This window comes from Populus alba, chromosome 4 (assembly GCF_005239225.2).
Source record: "Populus alba chromosome 4, ASM523922v2, whole genome shotgun sequence".
Taxonomy (NCBI): domain Eukaryota; kingdom Viridiplantae; phylum Streptophyta; class Magnoliopsida; order Malpighiales; family Salicaceae; genus Populus; species Populus alba.
In genome coordinates, this window is record NC_133287.1 from 15,869,003 (window position 1) to 15,896,479 (window position 27,477).

The 27,477-nt window shown below is 33.1% G+C and overlaps 3 protein-coding genes across 10 annotated transcripts; 2 read left to right on the forward strand and 1 right to left on the reverse strand.

Moving 5' to 3' along the window:
* Positions 1–3,652: 3,652 nt before the first annotated feature.
* LOC118050829 (2-hydroxyisoflavanone dehydratase) lies at positions 3,653–6,035 on the reverse strand. The gene has a single exon (XM_073408536.1). The coding sequence runs from the start codon at positions 4,721–4,723 to the stop codon at positions 3,818–3,820; it is 906 nt and encodes a 301-aa protein (XP_073264637.1). The 5' UTR covers positions 4,724–6,035; the 3' UTR covers positions 3,653–3,817.
* A 9,342-nt stretch (positions 6,036–15,377) lies between these two features.
* LOC118050699 (uncharacterized) lies at positions 15,378–19,437 on the forward strand. Of its 8 annotated transcripts, XR_012169606.1 has the most exons (9): positions 15,378–15,707; positions 16,192–16,427; positions 16,508–16,766; positions 17,892–18,071; positions 18,148–18,303; positions 18,440–18,831; positions 18,931–19,019; positions 19,128–19,233; positions 19,309–19,437. XR_012169606.1 is itself a non-coding variant. In XM_073408537.1 (6 exons), the coding sequence occupies exons 1-6, from the start codon at positions 15,675–15,677 to the stop codon at positions 18,605–18,607; spliced, it is 1,032 nt and encodes a 343-aa protein (XP_073264638.1). In that variant the 5' UTR covers positions 15,378–15,674; the 3' UTR covers positions 18,608–19,437. The 8 variants fall into 8 exon arrangements, 1 of the variants encoding a protein (XP_073264638.1); XR_012169602.1 differs by having other exon boundaries at positions 18,440–19,019; XR_012169604.1 differs by having other exon boundaries at positions 18,440–19,019; positions 19,342–19,437.
* Positions 19,438–22,021: 2,584 nt separating this feature from the next.
* LOC118050700 (polyadenylate-binding protein RBP47) lies at positions 22,022–27,056 on the forward strand. Its single transcript, XM_035061125.2, has 6 exons — positions 22,022–22,600; positions 23,657–24,134; positions 25,503–25,585; positions 25,659–25,789; positions 25,947–26,043; positions 26,568–27,056. The coding sequence occupies exons 1-6, from the start codon at positions 22,217–22,219 to the stop codon at positions 26,700–26,702; spliced, it is 1,308 nt and encodes a 435-aa protein (XP_034917016.1). The 5' UTR covers positions 22,022–22,216; the 3' UTR covers positions 26,703–27,056.
* Positions 27,057–27,477: the final 421 nt, after the last annotated feature.

The following is a 27,477-nucleotide window of genomic DNA, read 5'->3' on the forward strand; positions in this document are numbered from 1 at the left end:
TAGTTCTTCCACAATTGGTATGGGAAATTTTTCTTTCATAGTTTCCTTGTTGAGGGCACGATAGTCATCACACATTCTTTATGACTCATCAGCCTTCCTAACTAGTAGGACTGTCGATGAAAAAGGGCTTTGACTGGTTTTTATGGTACCCATTGCCAACAACTCTTTAATAAGTTTTTCTATCTCAGATTTCTGGTAATAGGGGTACCTGTAAGGATGTACACTTATTGGGAAGATACCCTTCTTCAATACCATAGAGGTATCATGTGATCTACTGGGTGAAATTCCTTTTGGCTCTTAAAAAACTTCCACGAATTCTAGCAACAGATTCTCAATCTATTTCGAAACTTCATTCTAGACTAATCCCAACTTCCAGATTTGCAAAATCAGGCCTTCCTCAACTCTTCTCAATTCTTGTAAAAAGGTTGGGCTGCAATCTACTTTTGATTTCTCCACTCCCATTCCATAGATCAAAACCCTCTTCCCCTCCTTTTAGAATTCCATTTTTAAGGTTGATAAGTCCCAAAGAATGGGCCCTAGACTTTTAAGCCACTGAATTCCTAACACCATATCGCATCCTCCCAGCTGAATGACATAAGCCTAAGTGACAAACTGATCTTCTTGAATCATCAGTTTGATATCTGAGCAGCTCCCCTCACTCTACAGCCTGGAGCCATCTACAATATTGACCCCAATAGGCTTGTGTTTTAAAAATTTCATCCCTACCCTTCTTGTTGCCTTTGGATGTATGAAATTATACTTCCTGTATCAATTAAGGCCATGAAATTATGGCCACTTAGCTTAATTTCCACCCTCATAGTTTTAGGATTGGGACTCCCTATGATTGTATAAAGGGATATGTCGATTCCCTTCTTGCCTTCTTCCTGAGGTTCCCCCAATTCAATTAGATCTTTAGGGATAATTTTTCTCCTTCATCTCCTCCTCTGCTTCCTGTATCAAGAATATCTTTGGTCCTCTACATCTATGGCCAGGTCCCCACTTACTGTCACATTTAAAAGCAAAACCCTTGTCTCTTTTTTCCTTCATCTGTGCTGGAGTGAGTCTTTGTATCAGGACTGGTTTATTTTTAGCCCTGGGCTAAGTTGGTGTTTGGTTTCGTCCTTGAAACCTCATAGCACTAGGCCTCCAGGATTTTCTCATAATTGTTAGATTTTCCTCCTGCATCCTTGCTAGTCTATAAGTAGCCACTAAATTCTAGGGGTTTAGCATCCTGACTCCCATTTTTATCTCCTCCTTCAGTCCTCCTAAGAAACAGCTAAGCTTGTGAGAGTCAGACAACTCTCTGACCCGGTTTGAAAGCATCTTGAATTGGGTTTTGTAGAGCTCTACTTTTGATGTTTGTTTGATACTTATAAGGGCTTCCATGGGGTCATCATAAGATGATGTTCCAAAATGAATTTGAAAGGCCTTAACGAAAGCCTTCAACTGGTGAGAATTCCGGTCTCTTTTAGTTCTTGATACCATGTTATGGTCTTTCCTTCCATGCGAAAACTGGCTATAAACAACTTGTGTTGAGTTGGAGTGTTATGAAAGTTAAAGAATTGATTAGCCTTGTATACCAACCAATAGGATCATCTCCATTAAACCGGGGAAAATCTTACCGGATTGACTTGAGCTGAACCTGTTGAATTCCTTCTTGTGGTGCTACTTCATGCCTTTTCCCTTGGGCCTTAGTCATCTTATCTATCCTGGCAGACATTTTTCTCAATTGCTGCACTATTTCTTCTAATATTTGCTTTTGATTCTGTTGGTTTTGTTACTGTGTCTCATGTTGTTGTTTCATTCCTAACACAGTTTCTATCAACTGTGAAACTCTTGTTCCTTCAGCCATCTGAGAATTGAGACTCTAAAACCACTTGTAATGAACTTTGTAATTTAAGGGAAAACTACTGGAATTTTATTATAGTTTTTCTTGAACCCAAGCTTACAGGTAAAGTTGGGAAAATGAAATAACAATTAAAGATAAATAACTTTAAAGAAACTGAATTGAAAGAACAATACAATGTTGATAAACCCTAACTAATTTTCTGGACAGTTTCGAGGTAGCCCGAGCCTCCAGGGTGAATGAGATTTGCTTTACAGCAATTTTTTGCCTCTCTACAGCCCTTCCTCCCCCTTTTATTCTAATTCTTGGTTAGTTGAGATTTTTGATTAATTTGATAGACTTGCCAGCTGTGTTATTAATCTAAATTGTATTTGGACTCTATCTCCTCTCTTAAAACGGTGTCGTTGCCTTTGAATTTAATCCCTTGCCAGCTGTCAGCCGCAGGGGCTTCATTATCTCATCCTTCCACGTAAGTACTTCTTGTCCAATCTTTGACCATACACGTGCTCACCTTCTCCCTTTGCTGTAGGTAAGTCTTCTCTGAAATTTGTGACAATAGACGACAAGTCGCCTGCTATTTTTTAAAATGAGATGCAATGAATGATATGTCGTATGTCCCTACAAAAAAATAACAAGCCCAAGCTTTTGTGGTGACCATGCCTGCACCCTTAGGTTTTTAATTTTTTTTTTTTTGTTTTTTCATTTGGTTTTTTCCACCTTTGTTTATGTTTCTCACTTACTTTTTTTTCTTCTTCCCAATTACATCATTCAATAAAGTTTTTAAACAAAGTTAGGTCTATCACTCAACACGTGTACTATATAATTAAGGAAAAATAGTAAAAAAAAATAAACACATTGGGATCCATGACTTGGATTATGAGTTTGATAGGTTAAGCTATAAAACACAGGTCAATTCAGTATTTTATCGTCTCAGTATTAAAAAAATATATATAACATCTTTGGATGTTGGTTCAGTTTTTTAGATAATTTTTTTTTTATGCATATGGACATTCTTGTTTTTTGATGATTTTGTTTAATGAGACAGTCTATGAAACTCAACTAAACCTTTTATTTTAGTTAAAAAAAATATTTATTTTATTCTTAGCTTCAATTTTTTATGTGTTTTTTTTATATCATTTTAATATAATAATATCAAAAATAATTTTTAAAAAATAAAAAATTATTTCAATAATTTTTTTTTTAAAAAAACATCTATTTAAGAGTTTAACCAGCATGTATTATAAAATGCATTGGCGGAGTCAAGATATCTAATTTGTGTCTAAATTTTAATGCATGCTTAAACATCCTTTGAATAATTGGTTTTAGTAAATTTAAAATAAGAAATGCATTGTAAAAAATTACTAATAGAGTAATTATTAGTCTTTATTATTAATATTACATGTAGATCGGAAATGGAAAACTTACTTGTGAGAATTCACTTTTTAATTCCTGGATCAATTATTTCAGTACCACTTCAATTACTAGAACCAAAGTAATAATCCACAGTACGAATGTCTTTGTAAATCTTGTCAAGTTAATATAGAGAGTTGAGATGAGAGAAAAGAAAAAAAGAACTATGTTCTTTCAATAATGAAAAATTACTATTTTATATGGATTATGTCCCTTTATATATAATTAGAAAAGACGGTTACTTTTTTTAGCATTCTGACCAGAGAGCGGACAGCCCATCTTTTCCAATTTAATTATTTTTCTATAAATAAGTTATTGTTCTCGCGGGGAACATTTTTGTCACGAGATGAAAAACTCCACTGGCAAGTGTTCGAGTCAGTACCAATGACAAAAAAAAAATAAAAAAATTGTAAGAAACCAACTCCCAAACAAAGCATCAAATTGTAAATGCTTCAAGTGAAATAACATATACTTCCAGCAAGACATGTGAACGTGCAATAATTATTCAAAACGCTTGTATAAGAAACGGTTCCGTTTTGTAGGGCCATAAATTACTATTACTCACTCCACAGTCACGAAATCAACGACCTTCTTGTTTAGGGCATCTGTCTCTCCACACTGTTTGAACGCGTTAAAGCAATGATCCTCTCCTTTGGTCTCATAAAACTCCACTTTTCCAGGCCACCCACTCGTAGCCAAGGTCTTGTAATAAGCCTCCCCTCTATCCCTCAAGAAATCTTTCTCCGCCACACAAACGAGGGCTTTCTCGCATCCCATTTTTGACAAGTTGGGATCCACCGCTGGATTCAGTCTTGGGTCGTCATCGCCCCCGGAACTTGTAGGACACAAATATTTGTGCATTTCATCTACCTTTTTATACCCGAAGAACGGGTGCACGATGATCACACCGGCAAGTTTCAAGCCCGCCCAGCCATTAGCGCCTACTTGAACCGCTAAGTAATGAGCTATATTTGCCCCAGCACTCTCGCCCGTTAAGAAAACCTTCCCGAAATCCACATGGTTGTTGAGCCATGGCTCGGGTCCGAGCCCGTTAGAATGACCAGCAATCCACTCCAGCCCATCCCATGAATCATTGTAAGCAATCGGGAGGAGGTGTTCAGGGGCCAATCTGTAGTCGATAGAGATGGCAATAACGTTGCCTTGGCTCACTATTGGAGCGAGAACGTTTTTTGTTAGAATGTGAAACGCTGATCCAACACAAAAGCCACCACCATGATAGTGGACTAGGAGGGGCAACTTTTGATCTGACCCCACAATTTCTGGGATAAAAATTCTGGCCTTGACGCCACTGTCTGGTGAGATCACAACATCTTTGGAAAGGACCCCAGTTTCCGGGTCCCGGCCAGCAGGAAGATCGTCCAGGACCAGAGACCTCTCTATTCTGCCATCTTTGTAAACTTTGAAGAAGGGTGAAAAATCATGAGTTATTTCATTGCTGTTATCCATATCAAGTTTGAGAGAGAGAAAAGAGAGAGGAAGTTTTGACAAGTATTTTAGGTATGGCGGGGAGGAAGAGCAAAACTAAAAGTGCGGGCAGAGGCATATATGGTAAGATAAAATTTATCAAGCCACAAGTAAAGTGATTAATTAAGCTGGAACTGTAGGTAACAACTCAGGCATACAACATGTCAACCGATATTAGGTGGGGAGTGGATATGAAAATAATGTTTTTGGATACCTGCAGATGGATTTATTAGTCTATTTAAGATCCTATAAATTAAAATATAAGATTTTTTCATGTGTTCATTCCATCTGCTACAGCCATGGTTGGATGCAAAATATTTTTTTTCTTTATTGATGTGAGTGATGAGTCGGTGGCGAATTAAATGAATGATGATGACAGGTCAACGAGAAAAAAAAATCAATTATTCTGCAAAATAAGGTATTTTTTACGAAGGAAGAAGGACACCTACCGCCGACCGACCACCATCTTCTCTTCTTATTTTATTTTTTTTCATGTTTTTTGGTTTAGCTACATGCACCGATGCCCGGAATCCCATGCTCTGACCTAAAAAATATTCTGGTAGTAGATAAAAAATTTGCGAATTGTAATGGTCACTTTAAACTTCTATTTCATGAACTTGTGTTGTTGTATTTTTATAAAAATCAATATTGACCAAATTTTAGATGTTTTGGAATGTATTTCGCTATTGCCTAGAGCTTATTTGGTCCCTTCATAAAACTAAGGGATGATTACAAGCTCTAGGGCTGGCCATGAGAAACATGTAGGGGAAGTTATGAGTTGAGCTTAATTTTAAGAAATGGAAATTTATTTTGATGTGTATGTGTTGCATGAATGTTGTGGGAGAGATATTTGGTTTAGAATTGTAATGGGTGTTATATGATTTTTGTAAGGATGTTTTTCAAAGTTAATGGAGAAAGTGTTGAGTTGTGTAAAGGGTGAAATTACATAGAATAAAAGTAGTGGAATTGGATTAAAAATGGAAGAAAAATAATTATGAAATGTGTCATGCTGTGTAGAGCGTTGGATGGCGGGGAGGGGGTGTGCTCATGCTTTTTGGATTGAAGGAGTTTTGAATGTATTGGGATAAATCATAAAATTATGATTTGAAAAGATTCATGAATCGTCACCTAATATTATAGTCACAATAAAAGTTAATGGTCTACAAAAGTCTGAATAAATAGACTGGTTGTGCAAGAAAAAGACATATTACCCCCAGTGCACTTTATCTATGATAAGCTACATTGTTGAAGGTTCAAAGTCATGTTTTTATTTTTTAGTCAGTCTAAGGTTTTTTTAAAAAAATCCTTTTTGGTAAGGATATACTTATCTCATCAAGTTAAAACCTAATTATTCTAAAATCCAAAACAAAAATTGTGTAAGGTTAAAAAAAAAATCCTTCTTAGTGATGAGATTTTTTTTCTCATCAGGTTAAAACCTAACAATCCTAAAGCCTAAATAAATAATAAAAAAAGTTTTTTATTTGAAATTTTGGTCAAATTCTAATGCATAATCGCAAACTTGTTATGATACCTATTAAAGATTTTTTTTTTTTCAAAGTATGATCAAATGCAATTTATATATTTTTTATGAAATATGCATGGAAATTTTATAATTTGGCAACATGCACACAAAATAAAATATATTTTTGTATTTTTGAAATGATAATTTAAAAAAATGGATTTTTTTGAAATATTGGAGGAAAACATGTAGTTTTAATACTCAGTTAGTATCTTACAGTAAAAGTCTACGACCCCGATATTTAAGTGAAATGGTTGGAAAAAGATGCGAGAAACCCATAAATAATTTTAAAATGATCCCTGAATCTTTTTAGAACTTTTAGAAATTGTTTTACGGTTTGTTTGGCAAAAGCACAAAAAATAAGAATATAAGCATTGTTGGAAAATTAGTAAGGCGTGTTTAGCAAACACGCTCTTAACAAAAGAGTTAAAGGCTTTAAAAAATACTTTAAGACTGCGTTTGATAGATGCAATTTAAGGACAAAACATTGTGTTTTTTCTTTGATAAAAATTGGTCATGCCAAACATTGCTTTATTAAAAAATAGGTTAAGCCTAACCACATGGGTTGGGCTTCCTAGACCAAAGACCCAAGCCTATAAACACAACCTGAAACCAAAAAAAGAAGAAAACAAAGATCAAAGGAAAAAAAAACATTTGAATTTGCTCAAGAACAGTAAGAACTTGAACAAAGATTACAAAATAGGTTAGATCGAATCGAAATGAAGGCATAGAGACATGTAAACACACTATTCAAACAAAAATCTAAGGTTGAATCATCATGATAACCAAACAAATATCACGATTATTTGATTCTATGCAAAAAAAAAAAAGATAAAAAAACTTTTAAATCAGTATTTTTAAGTCATAAAAGTCTTAGATTAAAAATCAACATACATGGACACATACAAAAATTGTTAATCGATCAAAATGACTTAGAAAACAACGACCTAAGACAAAGTTCAATGGATGAATGGTAACCTAGAAAAGTTAGCAAACCCAAAAACCTAACAAAAGGTCTAAACCCATAAAAAAATAAAATAAAACTAAAAAAAGCAGCCTAAACCTAGCAACCTAAGCTTAAACATGCTTACTATGAATTGTTGGAATCATTAAAATAATAAGAAACAAAAGATTAAAGGAAAAAACAATAAGCAAGAACCATAATGACAATAAGCAAAAAAAGGCATCTCTCTATGCATAAATGTTACTCCATCAATCATAAATATTATATTGAATCTTAAACAACATGCTTATAACTTCAGCAAACTAAACCACAACATTATCGAAAACCTAAAATATATTGTCCTAACTTCAAAGCATGCAAAAACAACATTCTATACTAATATTTTTCATTCTATAATCATATTATAACACATCAAAATAAGGCAATATACAAAACTTAAGCATATACAAGCTATAATTAAAGCATGTTTAAACATTCCAAATAATAAGCATGGTCTTAAAGGTAATAAATGACTTTAAAGAATGCATAATAAACAATAATTTAAAAGACAAAAATAAAGAGGGAGGAGGTGTGCTCATTGAGTTCCACCCTCTTATCAAAGTTTGAAGGTTTACCTAGCAATGAGAAAGTTGATTCCTTCTTTGGATTATTTGCTTCTTTCCCTTGATTTTCAGCTTCTTTTCAATCTCAAATTGATCTAGATTTCCTCCTTCATTTTTAAAACACAATCTTTGTTATCTTTCTTTTCTTTATATTCTAAGTATTTTATTGAGTTTTTGTATTTTCTTTCTTTTTTTCTTTATGATTTTCTTTGTAATTTTTTTTTTCCAAATCTTTCCTTTTGGTATACTCAAGAACAACCTTTTATAAGCTGAACCAAGCCAAAAATGGCAAAACCATGGTGGTTTTTCCAAGAGTATGTTGGAGAAGATTCTTGTTTATTCTCTCCTTTAACCTCCATAAAAATATGTATTCTAGTTTATTTTTTCATTTAATGAGCTTAAACCTATGAAGAGAAGGTAGCCATGAAGTTTAAACAATCATGGTGGTTTTCTTCTTTAATCATGGCTAAATAAGATGGTACTTTGAAGAGATCATCATGACAAACTGGATGTAAACATGGGACAAAAGTGGTTGATCCTTAAAGAGAGAATGTATATCTACCATGAAAGGGAGCTCTCGATCAACTTAAAAGCTGATACTTATAGATGAGGTGTTTCTTACTTCATTGGTGGTGGTTTGAGTCTCTGAGGTGGTTGGAGATGTTATGTTATTTTGTTTGAAGGTGACAACCTGATTAGCCTTCTTGTTTGAAAGCAATGACAAACAAGGACTAGACCACATGTCACTCATTCTTTTTATTAAATATGAGTGACATGTCGTTTAGATTAAAACTTAGAAATTACAGTTTTCTAATTTGGATTTTGCAAACTTCAATTTGATTCCTATTGTTTTAATTCTGGCATATGCATCCTCATTAGCCCTGAAACTTCTTAATTGTTGCAATCACACCCCTGAAAACTTTGATTTCCCTCCTCTAATTTCAGTGTCTTTTTCAAATTTGTTCTTGGTTTTTAATTTGTTCAATTTGACCCCTATCAGTCATCAAACTTTTAATTTTTTTCAAATCAACCCCTGATTTTGATTGATTGAAGTTCCCAAACTTTCATGCTTTTTGCATCTTGGTCCCTTTTTTAGATTCTTTAATTTGGCTCTTAATTGACCCTTGAACTTTGATTTTATTGTAATCTCACCCTTGATTTCAATCAATTAAGCTTGTAAAAACTAAAACTAGTCCTCCAAAACTCCAATTTTATCAATTAAGCTTACAAACTTAATTTTTCACCAATTAACTCCTTGCACTTAATTAATTCTTTTAATTTTGGCCTAAACTAATTTATAAGCTTGATTAAACCTTTAATTAAAATTATCAGACTTAATTTTTATGCAAATTCATTCAATTTTTTAAGTTAAACTTTAATTTGCACTGCCTTTTATATTTAGGTCTTTCAATGGTGTAATCGAGTTTCTAAAAAAAGTTAAAGATCCAATTTGACCCCTACATCTCTTATTTATGCATGTAAATCATTCTTCAACCTAATCTTGCCAACCAAGTCCTTTATCTTAAAGCATTTTTTTAACCTTTTTCTTCTTTTCTATTTGTATTTAAAAGAAAAGGATAAATTCAGGGGAACTTGAAATTGGTTTAAGACAAAATGGTTACAAGGCTAAGGTTGATAATGCAATTGGACTTACGATAATGGATGATTTTGAGCAATCAAGTATAAGTCTATCACAATTAGATGAGGATTTACCATAGACAGATTGCATGGATGACCTAACATAGACCTCTATGGACCAATGAGACAAGTCCTGGTCCAAGAGGATGTTTGGTGGCACCAAACAAGATTAATAACTCAAATGCCATAAATTTTAATCCAATCGGTGGATCACGCTCAAATTTTTACACGAGTTTCTGGAGGCTATTTTTCTTGGAATTTCCATGGAATTACTATTCCGACCATCGGATCTTTAGATTTTGAGAATCTCACCATCGGATGTTATTTTCATATTTTATGCTTCCTTCATTTGTAATCTCAATTTTTTTGGTTTTCTAGTTGAGGTAGGGTTTCTAGTTTATTTAAGGCTTTGTAAACCTTCTAAAAAGGCAAACTTTATCATTGTTATTCTAAACAAAATAAAACCTGTGAACTTGGAGTTCATATTGGCAACCCTTTTTGCTCATTAAAATTCTTGTATTCTTTCTGTATTTTATTGTCTTCAACGTCCGTCTATATCAGCCGACCATGAGTAAATTAAAGGGAAATGAAAGAATTAAATGAGAATTTATATGATTGTGTTAGTTGATAAAGTTATGTTAGTTATCATTGTAAGATTTATGTATAGCAGAATATATGAATTATACCTCTTGACTTGCTGAAAAAACATGGTTTTATATTATGGAAGTGAAAGAAAGACTTCCAAATTTTATGAGTGAGTGAGAGTGTGTGCATGATTTTGTGTGTGACATTTATGAAAAGATGTATAAGATGTAAATGGTTAAATGCCTAGATAAAGTTATGAAAGTGGTTAATTTATAATTGTCTAAAAAGTAAGATTTTTAGTACTTGTGTTGGGTATAATAACTAGACCACATATACCACCTAGTCATGGAGGGGTTACCGAAATGCTTTGGGTGCCGCCTTCGTAGGAGGCATTCAACCAAAAACAATGCCATAGTCCACAACCCGCGGCTATTATTCACTTGTGTCCAACCCTTTTTTTTAACTTCCTGATATATTCCCTAGATCCATGTTTATGAATTTTTTCTTTTAAGGGCGATGGAGTATGCTAAATATAAATGTAAGGACCTTATTGCTCTCGTTGAATTCTGAAATGACTTTTTAAAAAATTACCCCCAATACAAAGCTTAATAATTTGGGATTGAAGAGCAAATTGCCACTTCACTATTGTAATTTATATTAAATACACTTACAATTCATAATGAAAACCTAATCATTTATAGTTTATTTTTAATAATTAAGATTATTAACTGGAAGACTAGTTTGGATTATAAATTCTATAATAACCAAATTGTTGTTATTACATATGGATAAGATAAGTATAATTAAAGAATACTTTTATGTTGTAAACATGTTTGGTTGTTGTTTTTAAGGTATTTTTGTATTAGGCCTGAGTTTAACTATAATAAATGGTAATAATTAAGGTTATAAATAGCTTCTTACCAAAGTTGTAGTTGTAGCTAACGAGTGATTATTTAAAATTGTTAAATTTATTTATTAATCTTGGTTACTTTCAAAATAAAATAAATAATTAATGACTAATTGGATGTATAATGCTAACAAATTTTAATGATCATGCCTTTTTAAAATTTTATAATTGTGGTTAGTGGTTAGGCTATGGCTATACCTCAAACCATAACAACCATAACCATTGCCATCATTGCAATATACTTGAAGGCATAATTTAGTCTGTAAATGAATTTGTTTTAAGTTATAAATGTCAAGAAATGTCATAAAAATAATTATTGTGAATAAATTAATTTGAATATGGATGATTTATGCAAAACATTGTATTTTATATTAAAAGAGATCAAACATTCATCGTGAATTCATTTTGTGAATGTCTGAATTTACCTTTGGTGGGCAGGCTTGAATTTAAAGGTAGGAAGGTGTTTTTAATGAGACCTATTAGTAATTACATTAAAGAAGAGGGTTATTTGATATTTTTAACATTTTTATCTACAATGTAATTACTAAATGACCCTTAGAAAAAAAATATTTTCTTAGTTTCAAGGGCTTTTCAAGTTTTTCATCTTTTTTTGTACAACTCAAATACTTAAATGCTTCTAAAAATAATAATCTTCCTTAAATATGGATGTAAGGGTAGTTTAGGTATTTTGCTATATATTTTTAAATTCTCATTGTCATTTTTTTTTTCACTTTTCTTTCTATTTGCTTATTTCGGGAGTGGGTTGATAAAGTTAATCTTGTTTGGCTTGGGGTTTTTTTTATGTTTTTTTTTTTTTTATTGAACTTTGGTTTTTTTTTTTACTAGGTTCTTCTTTTGATATATATATATATATATATATATATATATATATATATATATATATATATATATACCTAGTTTTATATTGCAGGTTGTGGGTTTGTCAAGCTACCCTAAGCTAACTTCGGTTTTTTTTCTCGGCGTTATATTTTTTTGAATTTTATTTTATTTTATTTTATTTTTATCTTTGATATCAGGTTATTAGGCCTTAATATTGTTTTTGTGGGTTTTTTCGTTCTCATATCCCAAGTCATGTTTTAGTTAATTTTACTTGAGTTGTTTCGGATTATTATCACTTGAATATCCATTTTTAATGTTGGAAAAACTTACCTAATAGCGTCAGGCGAGGGACTTGCTTTCCTAAGTTATTAGTTAAGAGGACAAGGGAATTATATTACCATAATAAGGATTGAATTGTACATCATAGCAAATCTAGAGACTACTTTAACTCATTAATAAAGGGAAAAGTGTCCCAAGTATCTATGCACTACTCCGTTTTATACTCTCTTTATTTATTTTTTTTAATTATTTTGAAAATTATAGAAAGCATCCTAAACTTTAAAAGTTTATAACATTTTACATGGCAAAAAAATGTCAATAAAAAAATTGAATTATTTACAAGATTATTATTATATTTAATTTAATGATTAAAAAACTCATTACTTTGAAAATAACAAAATTACCATTAAAAAAAAAACTCTCATTCTATATGACAAACATAAAACCCTAACCACCAACTTAAATTCAGTCGTATCAATTGTACCAATAAGCCTAGCTAATTTTTATTCCCTTGTATCCTTTAAACAATCTTAGATATGAGATAGCTCTTAGGATAAATTTTCTTCCCAACAATATTCTTGAGGTCAGTTTATATCAGTACATGCATGATAGGAAGTAACCCACAAAGCCAAGCGCAGTAACGTTAATTGAAGCCCCTTCGGTGAGTCAAGTGAGCCAACACGAGAACATTTATCAAATAGTGAGTCAAGTGAGCCACCACCATAACGTTCATCAAACTTAGTCATCCTACCTTGTAAATAATACACAAAGGTCTAATTCATTTCCAGAATCAAAACTTGTGTTATCAGAAGAAAAAAACTGATGCTAACCAAAATAAAGAAATAAAATTATTGGGTAGAATCGTGGAATACAAACCTATATATATATATATATTTTATTAACATTGGTGTCCGGATCAGCTTGCACGTATCTCGACTAATTTCACGGACCCTGAAGTTAACATTCATGTAAGCCTCTAGTAACCCTGAGGCTTGTGGGACTCAAACTTGTAATCTTTAGATAATAAATCTAGACCTGATCAATTAAACTACACCTATCGGGGTTAATAGAGACCTGCTCTTATTAAAAAACCATCAAAAACAAAATCTCTTGTAAAATCTTTGAGTCGCTAAAAATATGGACTAGGCTGCCTCATTTGTAAGCCAACTACTCCATTTGCTTTCATCTTCATTGTTGATCTCGACTATGCAAAAGTGTTTGATAAAAAGCCTAAAAGGGAGGGACTGCAGCACAATGTTTGTTTGAAAACAAGAATTTAAGGATACTATTCATACCTTATGGGTTAAATGGACTTGGTAAGACAAGTGAAACCTCTCTATCTTCGTAGAGTCAAATGATTTCTTCGGATTATTCAATTCAATTTTAGTGAGAGTTATAACAGAAGGCAAGTGACATTTGACAAAAGACAATGTTGATAAAATTAAATAGTAATCTTGTAATTTTGCTATTATATGTGATATTATTATTTGTATCATGGACAATACTACCACTATATTGATATAACATAAATATGTTATAATATATTCTGATAAAATTAAAAAAAAAACAAATTAAAATATTATCAATTTGATGTAATTGTAACTAAATTGCATTATCTTAGCACTAATTGGCAAAACTCATATCAAATACAATTAAATTTCTAAAATTTAATGTTAAAGTAAATTCATAAATTAAACATAATTCATGATTAAAAATCTAATTTATATTTCTATGCTCTATTACATTAATTCAAACCCAAGGTCATAACAAATTAATATAATTCAAAGAAAATATCAAATTCATCAAGTTATTAACAATTCAATGAAACATGTAATTTATCATAATTCTATAGAATTCATGCTTCCTTTCATAAATCATCAAGCGTAATTAATTACATTATTAGTTGATTCCAATAATACACACAAAATTCTTAATTCGAAAACTTAACATCAATTAAACACAACAGAATAACTAATTTATATAATTAATTCATAATTAATTTAATTTTTTTCTCATATTCAAATATATCAAATCAACTCTAATTGATGATATTCTTAACTGATTTAATATTAATTCAAAAAACTTTAAATTTACCATAAACCCTAAATTCAACCTAAGCAATTATTTCAATTCTTCCAACTCAAACACAAATTCATAGCAATGTAGCATGTATACCATGCTCTGTAGATTATAATTGTATATAAAAGCGTGGTAGCAGTTGTTTTTAAAAGTATTTTTCACTTAGAAATGCATCAAAATAATATTTTTTTTTATTTTTAAAAAAATATTTTTAATATTAGCATATCAAAATGATATGAAAAAATATATAAAAAATATTTTTTTAAAAAAATTAATTTTTTTTTAAAATATAAAAATAAACAATACAATGAAAGTTAACCCATGAAAATAAATGAGAAAAAAAACCCTTCACACGTAAGACATGCTGCAATTAAATAACATCCTTATATATCGATAGAATCAAAATGATTCTTAATATTTTCTGTTGTCTTTAAAACTTTTTTTTTTTTTTTGGTAAACCCGGGGTGTCCGGGCCAGCTTACGCGCACCACGACTATTTCCCGGGCCCACTGAACATCCTGCAAGTCCAGTAGGCAGGTAAGGCACCGCGGGGGTGACAGGCTGATACTCTTGAGGATTTCGTAAAGACAAGCTTTGTGGGCTAAACACTCAAGTGTTGTCTTTAAAACTTTGTTTGTATGGAAAGTGGATCGAGTAAAATAATAATAAAAAAAAAACGAAAAGATAAACAAAGAAGATTTCTCCTTCCAGATCTTCAGTTCCTTTTCTCCGGAATGATTGAAGTAAGATTCTTTACCGAATTATTTTCAAAGCAAAGGTCCACACTACACAAGTCAAAAAGCCTAATCCCACACCCACCTGTCTTGTTTAAATTAATCAACCCAGCAAATTTCATTATTTACGATGTGAGAAAAAAAATTAAAAAAATTAAATCATAAAAAAATTCATTAAATTAATTAAAAAATTTTTTTAAAAACTAACCAGTTCTATTTAGTTTTAATTTTATAAATTTAAAACTGAAAAAAATAAATTGAATTCAAATAAAAAAATAAAACAAAATTTAGCTAAACTAAAAAAAATCGAATTAAATTGGTTTAAATTGATTTTTTTAAAAAAAAACTGAACTAAAATTAATTAGTCGAAATCAATTTTAATTTAGTTTCAGTTTTTTATTTAAATTTAATTTAATTATTATTTTTTAATAAAAACTAAATCAAATCGAAAATGAGTCACCATTTCCTTAACAAAACTAGCTTCGTGAACATTTTGCCAATTTCAGTTAACAACAATCATCACGCTTGCATTTCAGATTACAGGAAAATCTTTGTTAAATCCAAATCCAAATCCGTAGAAATAATAAATAATAACTCCTTTTTAGATATAAAAAATAACATACAATGATCATTGTGTTCTTCACGAGAAAAAGCCCGTAATCCTTTCCTTTTCCTTTTCTTGCTCTAGCTGGATTTTGAAAAAAATTAAGAAGGAAGAAAGCTGCTGCCAAATACCTTTAGTTCCTCTTCTTCCCTTTTGATCTCTCAATAAAAAAAAAAGGCCTCATGGCTGACGATCTCTGCTTCTTCTTCTCCAAGGTTCTTTCTCTTCTCCTTTTTTTTTTTTTAAAAATTTTCTGTCGTATATTATATAAGTAATATAAAATGTGTTCTTGTGATGTTTTTAGGATCTGGGCTTTGTTTATTTAACATTATGATCTTCCTGTCTTTGTGGATTTTGCTTCTTTTTATTTGCCTTAGCATAGAAGCAAAGCAAGGCCCAGCTTTTATATAATTTCTTAATTAAATTGTAGAATGAGATAAAAAGGGTTACTTTCTTTCGATAGTAACTATAGCTTTACTAGATCAAAAAAAACAAAAGAAAAATCGCTCTCAAGCTTTTACTTTGACGTTTCCATTAATACCCATCTCTTGTTTTTTCTTTATTTATACCTTTACCCATGTTGGCATCAGTTATAGAGCTAAATCAGAGTTGGTTATTAAATTCTTGATGCAATAAACTGTGGTTTTTTAGTGAATTTCTAATGTGTAGGTAATTTGCGAATTAATCTATGAATGGCAGGATTCTTTTATTATAAAGGCTCCTAAGAAGTCGCCATTAGCGTTAAGGATGGTTGTTTTGGTGTTTGCGATGGTTTGTGGTGTGTATATGTGTTCAATTTGTCTTAAGCAAATTGGCATTCGAACAAATCCTGGATTTTTAAATGTTGAAGTGATTGAAAGGCCATGTCCGGAACCTAATATTGAACCTTGGGAAATCCCTTATGTGCACTACCCACGGCCAAAAACTTATAGCAGGTAAGACTTATATGCCAGCACGCTGAATTTGGGTTTTGCGTGGGCTTTATTAGTGATGGGATTTTTTTGGTGCGTTGTAGGGCTGAATGCAAGTGCAATCCTGTGCGGTATTTTGCTATTCTATCGATGCAGAGATCTGGGAGTGGATGGTTTGAGACATTGTTAAATAATCATACTAACATAAGCTCAAATGGAGAGATTTTCTCGGTTAAAGTTAGGAGGAGTAATGTTTCGACGATTACAGAGACTCTCGATAAAATTTATAATCTGGATTGGTCAAGCAGTGCTTCCAAGAATGAGTGTACTGCGGCAGTTGGCCTGAAGTGGATGCTTAATCAGGTGAAAGTGCTATCCTTGAAATGTTTGTTGGTTTCCTGCTATTTTTCATTACCGGTATGTGTTAGTTCCAGATGAGTGCGGAAAACATTCATTTCAGTACATGTGTGGGTAGAGCAGACACTTACATACAGTAGTAACATCTAGCATCATCTTAGCAGAGATGTACGAGAGCCCTCTCACAAAATTTGGAGTTATAATATGGGATTGCAAGTGGTAGTGACTACCTCCTAATTTCTCATCCATAATTTTCTCCGTGCATTAAGACCTAGAAAATGCATTTTGATAGCGATCCAGTATCTCATTGGTTTCAATCTAAAAGTTTTTTGATAAAATGTTGTTAATACATTGCACCCTTTGCTTGAATTTTTGCATTTCACTTGCTTTGAGATTTCCTTAAAATATCACCTATTTTGGAAGGAAATTTTTATGAACTTGATACATATGCTACAGTTTCCTTCAACTTCCACTTCCCTTCTTAGTTTTGAATGACAGAAAAGTTGAGGCAGCTTTAAGTTTCCCTTCTTGTCTCCCTCTTTCCCCCTTACTGAATGCAGGTTAAAGCTTCTGGAAGTATGCTATTATTATTTTACTGTATGAAGGCTGTTTTAAGTATTAGTTATTATAATTTTTTGAGGTGTAATGCCTCTTTTCAAAGGCAGTATGGGACCATTTATTGAAACAGCTTGTATTGCCTGAAAAAACCTCTCAATGTGGGAAATGGAAGCTTCTATTGATCTGTGAACTGATTCGATATTAAAACACAGGATCAACAATATAATTTGTAACACATTTTGGAGCAGTTCAGCCTGAACAACAGTTATCTGTTATCACGCTGTGTTCCAAATCCAAGTTCGTAACACGTTTTGAAGCAGATAAGATTGAACAGCATTGATCTGTTACTATGCTGCTTTCTAGGCTCTATCAAGGTGATGAGCAAAATAATAGGTTTCTTTACAGAGGTTTCACAAATTTATTAGCATATGTAATGTTACCAAAAGCTTGCACCTTGTAACTTCAAATTTTGCTACATGGGCATTTGGTATGCTAATAATGGGTTATCTACTCTTAGTTTTATTTTATCTCATGTTGCACTTCTCACGTTCTTCATCATAACAATTGATGTAGGGTGTGATGCGACACCATGAAGAAATAGTGGAGTACTTCAAAACCAGAGGTGTTTCAGCTATTTTTCTCTTCAGGAGAAATCTGTTACGCAGGATGATTTCGATACTTGCAAATTCTTATGATCGAGATGTGAAGCCACTGAATGGAACCCATAAGTCCCATGTTCATTCGCCTCGTGAGGTTATTCTCTCTCTCTGCCCCTTCCTCTCTCAAAGTTTCTTTATGTGTGCTATCTTACAACAACCGATGGTCTCAGGCAGAGATACTAGCGAAATACAAGTCCTTGATCAATACAACTTTGCTGATACCCAGTCTGAAGCAAGTAGAAGACACAACTGCCAAAGCCTTAGAGTACTTTAAGAGTGTAAGGCACATTATTCTTTACTATGAAGATGTAGTCAAGAACCGCACGGTAAGCTGAACTATTTGAACCTTTTGTTTACAACTCCTTTCTACTGGTCAGTGCCCTTAAATGTGGGTTCGGTTCTACCATGTGGCTAAAAACATTCAAAACAGAAAAAGTAACTAGTTTCTCTTTTACTCTGCAGAAATTACTAGATGTTCAAGATTTTCTAAAGGTTCCACGAAGAGAACTTAAGAGTCGTCAAGTAAAGATACACAAAGGATCCCTATTGAACTATGTTGAGAACTGGGACGAAGTCCAGAAGTCTCTGAAAGGAACGCACTATGAAAGCCTCCTAAGTGGAGACTACTGAAAGTAGAGCCACTGTAACGATGTGCATAGCATGCTCTACCATCTAACATCTCGTTCCTCTACTTCTTACAGGACCAGGGCCTGCTGGCTTTCCAATTTTGGCTGCAGCATGGGCATTACACTTCTCAATTTCTTATTCCAACATTTTTCTCACCAATTTAATATTCCATTTATTCTTTTTTATCTTTTCGCTTTGGGAGAACTCTTGTATTAAAGTCAAGCAATGTAAGTTGCAGTTTGACCTTACCTTTTCTTCTTGTCTGTGCATCAATGTGTTAATACGGACTAGAAAGACACCATAACCACCGGAAGATCTTCATGTAGAATCTCTTGGCAAGAGTATACATAAGGCTACCGATCTTCTGATTTGAGGAGAAGTTGGTATAGTTTGTACTACCTATGAAGGCAGACGGGTATAAGTAGAATGATCTATTAACAAGTATAATTTGATGCTCAATATTTTTTGTTCATTCCTTATGTTGTATGATCAGTTCAGTCAAGTGGTTTTTATTTGATTGCAGACAGAGGGGCACCGGGCACCTCTGTGGAGACGTTCAAGGTGATTGTAAATACTGAACATTTAGATGTTTGAGCTGTGTTTAATTTTCAAGCAGATTAAGGAACAAGGTAGGTGTTATATTTTCTGCCTGCCTTTTTTTCTACTACTTTCGTTTTCTTATAATGGCATGCATCATGCTGCAGAAGCAGGATCCTAAGGTGAAATGGTTCCCGCAGGTTGCTTAAGGAAGCAGATGTGTTGCTGCTTCCCACTGGCTGGATGAGCTATGACATTTTTCTTTCTTTTCTTTTCTCCTCTCTCCTTTTTTTTTTTTTTAAAAAAAAATAAAAAAATCCGGACTTTGACTTTGTTTTGAATTATTCTAGTTATCATCAGGTGAAAACTGATATATAAAAAAGAAAGGACCGAGAGAAAACGGGACTGGACGGCACAAGCTAGGGTAAGCCTCTAACGCAGGAGGAGGGTAGTAATTTTTGTTTTGTAATATATTAAAATATATATATTTTTATTTTTAAAAAAATTATTTTTAACATTATTATATTAAAATGATAAAAAATTTAAAATAGAAAAAATGAAAAATTCAATTTTTTATAAAAAAACAATTCAACCTTAATTCCTCAGGCGCACTTGCACATAAATTTGATAGCACAACTTACCTTGTCGTATGGCCTCTGCCAATTTCCGAATGTTACCTGGATTCTGTAGTTTATGAGCATGTGAGCATAAATTACGTCAAGCCATCACTTATAGGTCAATGTAACTGTTTATTTTTGCTTATCTTATAAAATTATAAAATTGATTTTTTTAATATTTTTAAATAATTTTAATGTGTTGATATTAAAAATAAAAAATAAAAAATATTTTAGTATATTTTCAAGTGAAAAATATTTTAAAAAAACACTTTGCACCAAGAGCTTGTTAGGTATTGTGATAGTGTTTTTTTTTTCAAAATATTTTTTCATGTTTCATGTAGAAATTCAAATGTATTGAAATAATATTTTTTTATTTTTTAAAGTTTATTCTTGATTTTGGTATATCAAAATAATTTTAAAATATATATATAAGAAATTAATTTAGGGAAAGAAAAAAAATTAATTTTTTTAAATTAAAATAAAGAAATAAATATGCCCTAAATAGAAACTCAAAAGGAAAATGAAATTTGCCTTGTACATTGGGCCATGCTTAGATTCTGTTAATAGCTTCTGTTCTAAGAAAGAACAAAGAACTCTTCAAAGTCACGCACTCGGGCCTGTTCAGGTTTGACCGAAAAGAAAGATAGAGCCCACACGGCCCCGTTTTGACCGGACTGCCATTTTAGAAAGTCAAAGGTTTCCAGTCCAGGAAGGAAAGCATAACAGAGACACGACAACTGTTCCGTTTGTTTCTTTTATGGTTTGTCCACCAACCATTTCGTACAATTATTAGCTCCTCTTAATTTCTCAAAATTTAAGAAGTTTCACTTAGGAGTTAATGCTTTTTAAAAATATTTTTTTAAAAAATTTTAATTTTAATTTTATTTTAAATTAATTTTTTTTAGTATTTTTAGATCATTTTAATATGCTAATATAAAAAATAATTTTTTAAAAATAAAAAAATATCACTTTGATGCATTTCGAATATGTTTTGACTTAGAAATATAGTGGTTTTTTTTTAAAGATACAATACTTTTTAAATATAAATCACATCTTTAAAAATTAAAAAAACATGTTTTTTATTCAAAAAAAAATACAAACTATTCTCATCTAAATATATATTAAATAAAAATTATTTTATAAAACAATCACATCTATATTTTTTTAAATTTGATATTCTCTCTCTCTTCTATCCATTTTATACTGATAAAAATTCATAAACAAATAAAAGACAGGTTCTAGACTGGGTTTATTTCTTTTTAATTTTTAGTTTCATTGTGCATCTCGATTTATTCATAAATTTTCCGAACATCGCAGCTCCTACTAGACTTAACATTGATTTCTCTTGTTAGTGATAATACAATGAAGCATTTGACCATGTCAATATCAAATATGGAGTGCATTGCAAGATTAAGTCAAATAGACTATCACAATATTTTGAAAAAAGAAGAAGAAATCAAATAGACCTTCGTATTTTTGTAAAAAAAAAAAAAAAAGATGTTTGCAAATAAATAGGGGTATTTGGCATAGCTTTTGTTTTTATTTGCTTTTTAAAAATATTTTTATCTTAAAAAATTATCGAGTTAATAGTTTTTAATATAAAAATAATAAAAATTAAAAATAAAATTATTTTAAAAAAAACATGATCCTTAAAGTGTTACAAGTTGCTCATTTTGGTTCAAGAGTTTCAGATCTATGAAAGAAAAATACATCCCTTTTACCTCACTTAAAAATTAAAATCGGCTCACCAAACTAATAGAATAAATTGCCACCATCTCACAAGCTGCATCTAACCGTCCATGTCAGCAAAACGCGCCCACCAGTGAATGGGTCCCACACGTCATGGACGGCGATCAATCGTTGCACCCGAGGCCTTAAACCCCTAACTCAACGAAAAGAAGGCAAACATCCGGCTATTATCAATCCCTAAACTAATTCAGTACCTCAATTGAGTCCCTCAATAGTTTTTATTCTCAAGGAAGTCCCAAAGACTCAAATTAATTGAAATTATTAGAATCTAATTTAAGGTGTTTTTATGAAGAGAGTGATGTGACAAGGAATGTAAGAGATTGAAAGTTCTTACGCTTTTATTTTATTTACATACGAAGTGTTTCTTTCAGGGACTCAATAAAAATTCTCTATATAATTGGGGGGCTAACTTGTAACATGAGGCTTTCCCAGAAGAGGGAAAGAAAACCCAACACGGACACAACACACGCTCGCACTGTTGCACTACAAAGCAGATAGATCCACGGAGCGCCTCCCTTTAAATCTAAACTTCGCAACCCTCTCTCTTCCTCTTTCAGCCTCCCTCGTCTCTCCTCTCCTCTCCTTTCACACGCAGACTGTCTCTCCAAAAGTAAACAAAAACAAGGTTACTTGCTTCGAGAGTAGTGGTAGTACTGGAAGAAGGAGGAGGAGGAGAGGGGGGAGATTGACTAATCATATTCAGATCAAGATGCAGCAAGGCAACGGTCCTGATCAGAACCCATCTCCACAACACCAACCTCAACATCCTCATCAACAACAACAGTGGGTCCCACACATGCAGCAGCAACAATGGATGGCAGCTATGCAGTATCCAGCAGCTGCTATGGCGATGATGCAGCAGCAGATGATGATGTACCCTCAACAACAACATCACCATTACATGGCTTACTATCAACAACAACAACACCAACACCAACAGTATCAAAATAAGCAGCAGCAGTATCATCAAAAGCAGCAAAAACAACTACAGCAACAGGGATCTAACGAGGAGGCTAAAACTATATGGGTTGGTGACTTGCTTCATTGGATGGACGAGGCTTACTTGCATAATTGCTTCTCTCATACCGGAGAGGTATACAGATTTAGACTTTTTGCTGTTTCAGTCTATTTTTCTTTTTATTTATATTTGGCTTGTGGGTGTATATGGGATTTATTCTTTGTTTTCTCTTTTTGAATGAATACGAGGTTTTAGATCTTATATGGGCTTAAAGTTAGTTACTTTCCAGGATTTCAGTGATAAAAAGATTGCCTTTTTTGTTTTAACTTCTTTTGTTTCTGGTGATTTAAGTTGAAGAGTAGCTTGTTTTGTTTTGAAATTATCAATTCATTAATGATGTGGGCTTGATTAGTATGACTTAAAGACCGGCTTCATTAAAAGCATAATTGAAATGTACTAAATTTATCAAATCATGTTGGAGATTGTTGATCTGATTTGGTTTTGTGATCTGACATTATATAAAAACGCTTTAAATTTTTAAAATGCTTTGTAATCTAAGTTGCATTAAAGTACGTCTACTTTATATTTTTAGAAATGGAGGGAATCCGCCTCAAATTGCATAAATCCAAATATGAAGATGCTAGTTGCAGATTTGTGCTGCACTAACTATTGCATTGTTGTTTTTACATGGAACCAGGAGTAGGAATTGAAATTTCCTCGGCTATTATAGAGGAAAGAATCTTTTCTTTTGTGAAAGAAGAATTAACTTTAAGAGATATGTTGTTATTCTCAGTTTGCACTCATCTTCTTGATCTCTTGTAATTATTGACATGCATCAACCATTCCCTGAGATGGATTTGCTCTGATGCTCAAGTGACTTAGATTTCAATTTGAACGCAGTGCACTCTACTCTCCCATGCAAAGCAGGGGTGAGATTATAACTTAGTTTGAATACTTCCATTGCTACTTTAAGACTGAAGTGTCTAGCATTCATCATGTTTTTTTGTGCATTGGTCTGTCTTTAACTGCATGATGAACACTCAGTTTCAATCGCTGAAGATGCTTCATCTAATAATCTGTTGTTTTTGCACAAGAAGATTCTATGCAGCCTTTTTTATCTGAACAAAAATTTATCTGAATAATCCATGATTGTATTCCTACTTTCTGATGCTGATGTCAATAAATCTGTAGGTTTCATCTGTAAAGATTATCCGCAATAAGCAAACTGGTCAACTGGAAGGGTATGGATTTGTTGAGTTTTATTCCCGTGCTGCAGCTGAGAAAGTCTTGCAGAGCTATAGTGGCTCTATGATGCCAAATACAGATCAACCTTTTCGTCTCAACTGGGCAAGTTTTGCTGGTGAAAGGCGAGCAGATCCTGGTTCTGATCTATCTATATTTGTTGGTGATTTGGCTGCAGATGTGACCGATTCAATGTTGCAAGAAACCTTTGCTGGAAAATATCCATCTGTCAAGGGAGCAAAGGTTGTCATTGATTCTAATACTGGCCGTTCAAAAGGTTATGGTTTTGTTAGGTTTGGTGATGAAAATGAGAAGACAAGGGCCATGATGGAGATGAATGGTGCCTTTTGCTCAAGTAGGCCTATGCGGATAGGAGTTGCGACCCCTAAAAAGCCATCTGCATATCAACAGCAGTATTCTTCACAAGGTATGATATGATGCTTCTAGCTTTAGGGACCTGAAATCTGATGGCTTTCACTTGTCTTCAATTCTGTCAAAAATTGGTGTGTGCTTATGCATGTGCCCATGCAATTTTCCAATTTGGTTGCTAATTTTGGTTGGTGTTTATCTAGTTTTGTTTAATTACCATGCTGTAAATTGTATTTCAATTGTTTGCGTAAGTGCAATTTTGTCCCTCAAAAGAAACTTTATTCTGAATGCTTGGGTGCATGTGAACATGTCGTGCTTGATGTTTATTGGTAGAATCCTTCGTCATCAGGGGCCATAAACGTGTTTGTGGTTAGAATAGAATTCCTCTAGGTGCAGGGGCCATAACCTAATATGTGCAGTCCCTGCTCTAATTTTGGTTGGGTTAGTTCAATTAGTGTTTGGAGTTTGGAGTTGAAATGGGATTTAAACAATTTCACTATGCCTTATCATCATCTTTCATTTCACTAGAAGTTTGATGGTTGTATTCCTTGCTCCTTTGTTTTTTACCTTCTGGTTAAACAGCCAGATACTCATGATGTGTTTCTTCTTCTAGTAGTTTTTAACATGCAATTTTCACTCGGCTGTTTCTTTCTTCGTTTCTTTCCTTTCCTTTTGTATTGTTTTAGGCTCTACATTTATTGCATCTTAAGATTTATTGCTTCCCTGCCCTGCTCATTGTACTAATTATTATGCTTAGAGTTCAATGTTTACAAACAATCTGTTAACAGCTGTTCCTTGTGCATGAGCCATATTCACAATGTCCCTTGCGAATCAATCTCATACCATTTAGTTTTGTTATTTTGTGTGTGTGTGTGTGTAGCTTGTTTCCCGAGGCACTTTGTAACAGTAGCGTCTTGCTTCCATCCTGAAATTTGTATCTCTTGGACATGACTAGACATTATGGTTTTCCAATGAATTTTGGGTTTCATGGTGCTGTCATTGAGAGGATGCAAAATACCAGATTGTTTTGAAACATAATGTTACGAATATTTTCTCCTTTTTTATTGGAAAATAGGTGGAACCATGCATGGAAGTGTTTCAAGTTTTAAGAATGATGGCCTTTGCAAAGATTGGGTTTTGGATGGGTAGCCTTTCTTGAAAATTTTCTTCTATCTTGAAGCTTTATGCATCACTTTGCCATAGACATGGGCTTCTAAGTTGGACCATGCTATTTTGTGTGCGCTGTTGGTGTTTGTTCTTTGAAGATATTACTCTTATTTCTCTGATTTTGTAGCTCTCTAATGATGAACTTTCTAGGCCAGTTTCCTTTAACTTTCTGACTATTTGATGAATGCGATGACTTCCATTTGTTTTATGCTCTGGGATTGGTTTATAATATGAAGTTATCTATATTTTTGTTTATTAGCTTTAGTTTTGGCTGGTGGACATGCATCAAATGGTGCGATGGCCCAAGGATCACAATCTGATGGTGACTCCAACAATACAACTGTGAGTTTAGTTCTATTGTGCTGCACACATTTTATCCAATCCTGTGAATTTCCTAATTCATGCAACATGGCAGATATTTGTGGGAGGAATCGACTCTGATGTCACTGATGAGGATCTCAGGCAGCCGTTTTCTCAATTCGGTGAAGTTGTTTCTGTGAAAATACCAGTTGGAAAAGGATGTGCATTTGTACAATTCGCTCAGAGGTAACCTTTTCTGAGTTTCCATGCTGGACTGATTTTTTGTTTACATTGTTGTCATCACCAGGAATGATGTTTCAAGTCTTTGTGATGGTAGATAACAATAGCAGATTATTTTGATTTCTGTAACTGCAATGATCCACTCTCCTATCTCTGATCACAGAAAGAATGCTGAGGATGCACTGCAGAGTTTGAATGGAACAACAATTGGCAAGCAAACAGTTCGCCTTTCCTGGGGTCGCACTCCAGCAAACAAGCAGGTAAGGTAAGGTTTTTTCAACATAAAATAGACTTGATCTGCTGTACAAAGGAGTTCTATCCTTGGCTGTCTAATTTTACTATTAGGACCTGACCAGTCCCTTCCACTCCCTTCTTTTTAAGGACATGTAACTTGATTTCTGCTATGAATGTGGTGATGAGCTGCTGCTTGAATGATGGTTTAGGTTGTTGATAGGATAGCATTAGATATATCCTTTCCCTGCATGGCATGTGCAAACCTGGAGAAATGCCTCCATGCTCCAACTCAAACCAATTTCTTATTTAAATTCCTTAAAGGACATTTGCATGGATGGTGTTACCTACCTCCAGCTTCCTATTCTCTTGTGTTATTACTTCAATTATATCTCTGAGTTGAGAATCGAATATTTTGTTGTCTTGTAATAGCTGTAATAAAAATCTCTCTCAACATCACATGTTGTTGTTGCTGTTGCTATTTACCGAGTTCACCAGCTACTGTTTTTTCCTTTACAAATTGATTTTTGAACAACAATTGTGGGTTTGACAGTGGAGAGGGGATCATGGTAATCAGTGGCATGGGGGGTATTTTGGAGGGCAGGGATATGCTGGATATGGATATGCTATGCCACCAAATCAGGACCCAGGCATGTACGTTGCAGCTGCAGCTTCCGGAGTGTCTTAACTTGGGTGTTGGGTATGACGACGACGGCGACGATGACAAACAGCTTGTAATCTGAATGAGCAGGACAGGCTTTAAATGCAGCATTATATATTTGTACTTTGCGAGAGTTTTGTAGCCTGATTGAATTTTTATTTGGATTTGCGTTAGGGTTTGTATTAATATTTACTAGAATTTTGAGATCTGCTTGGAAAGACTGATTATTTGGGCGGGAGAAATCTTATTTATCTGTTTAGACTTGAAACTCTAAACAAGAAATTATGAGAGGAACAAAGCTTTGAATATTTGTTAGTTCTGCCCAATAAATAAGCTGAAGCTTAAACTGAGGAGTTATCATCACTCCTGCCAGTTTCTTTATCTGTAAAGCTCATTTAGCTCTAGTCGAGCACCTCAGCTCATATCCCTTTTCTTGCTTCTGTAATCAAGTAGTTTATGCAGGCTCCTAGAGTAACTTAAACCATGATCATGTCTTCCTAGGATCCTTCATTTATTCTTAAAAACATGTTAGCAGTGCAACAGGATTCTGAAATGAATCTCTTGAAGGCTTGCTGCTTCATACATGAGTGTGTTGATGACATGAAACCCGGGGGACTTGTAGAAGCTTCACTCTGTTAATGTAATTCGTGTTCTATAGCATGTGCTGAAGAATAGAGATTACTAAATCAAACTCAATTGCTGTTGTGGCTCTCTCAGGTCTCTCAAGTATTCGTCCGATCTTATAATCCTTTACATTATACGCCTTGACGACAATTATTTGCTCTGTCAGAACAAAGATGGC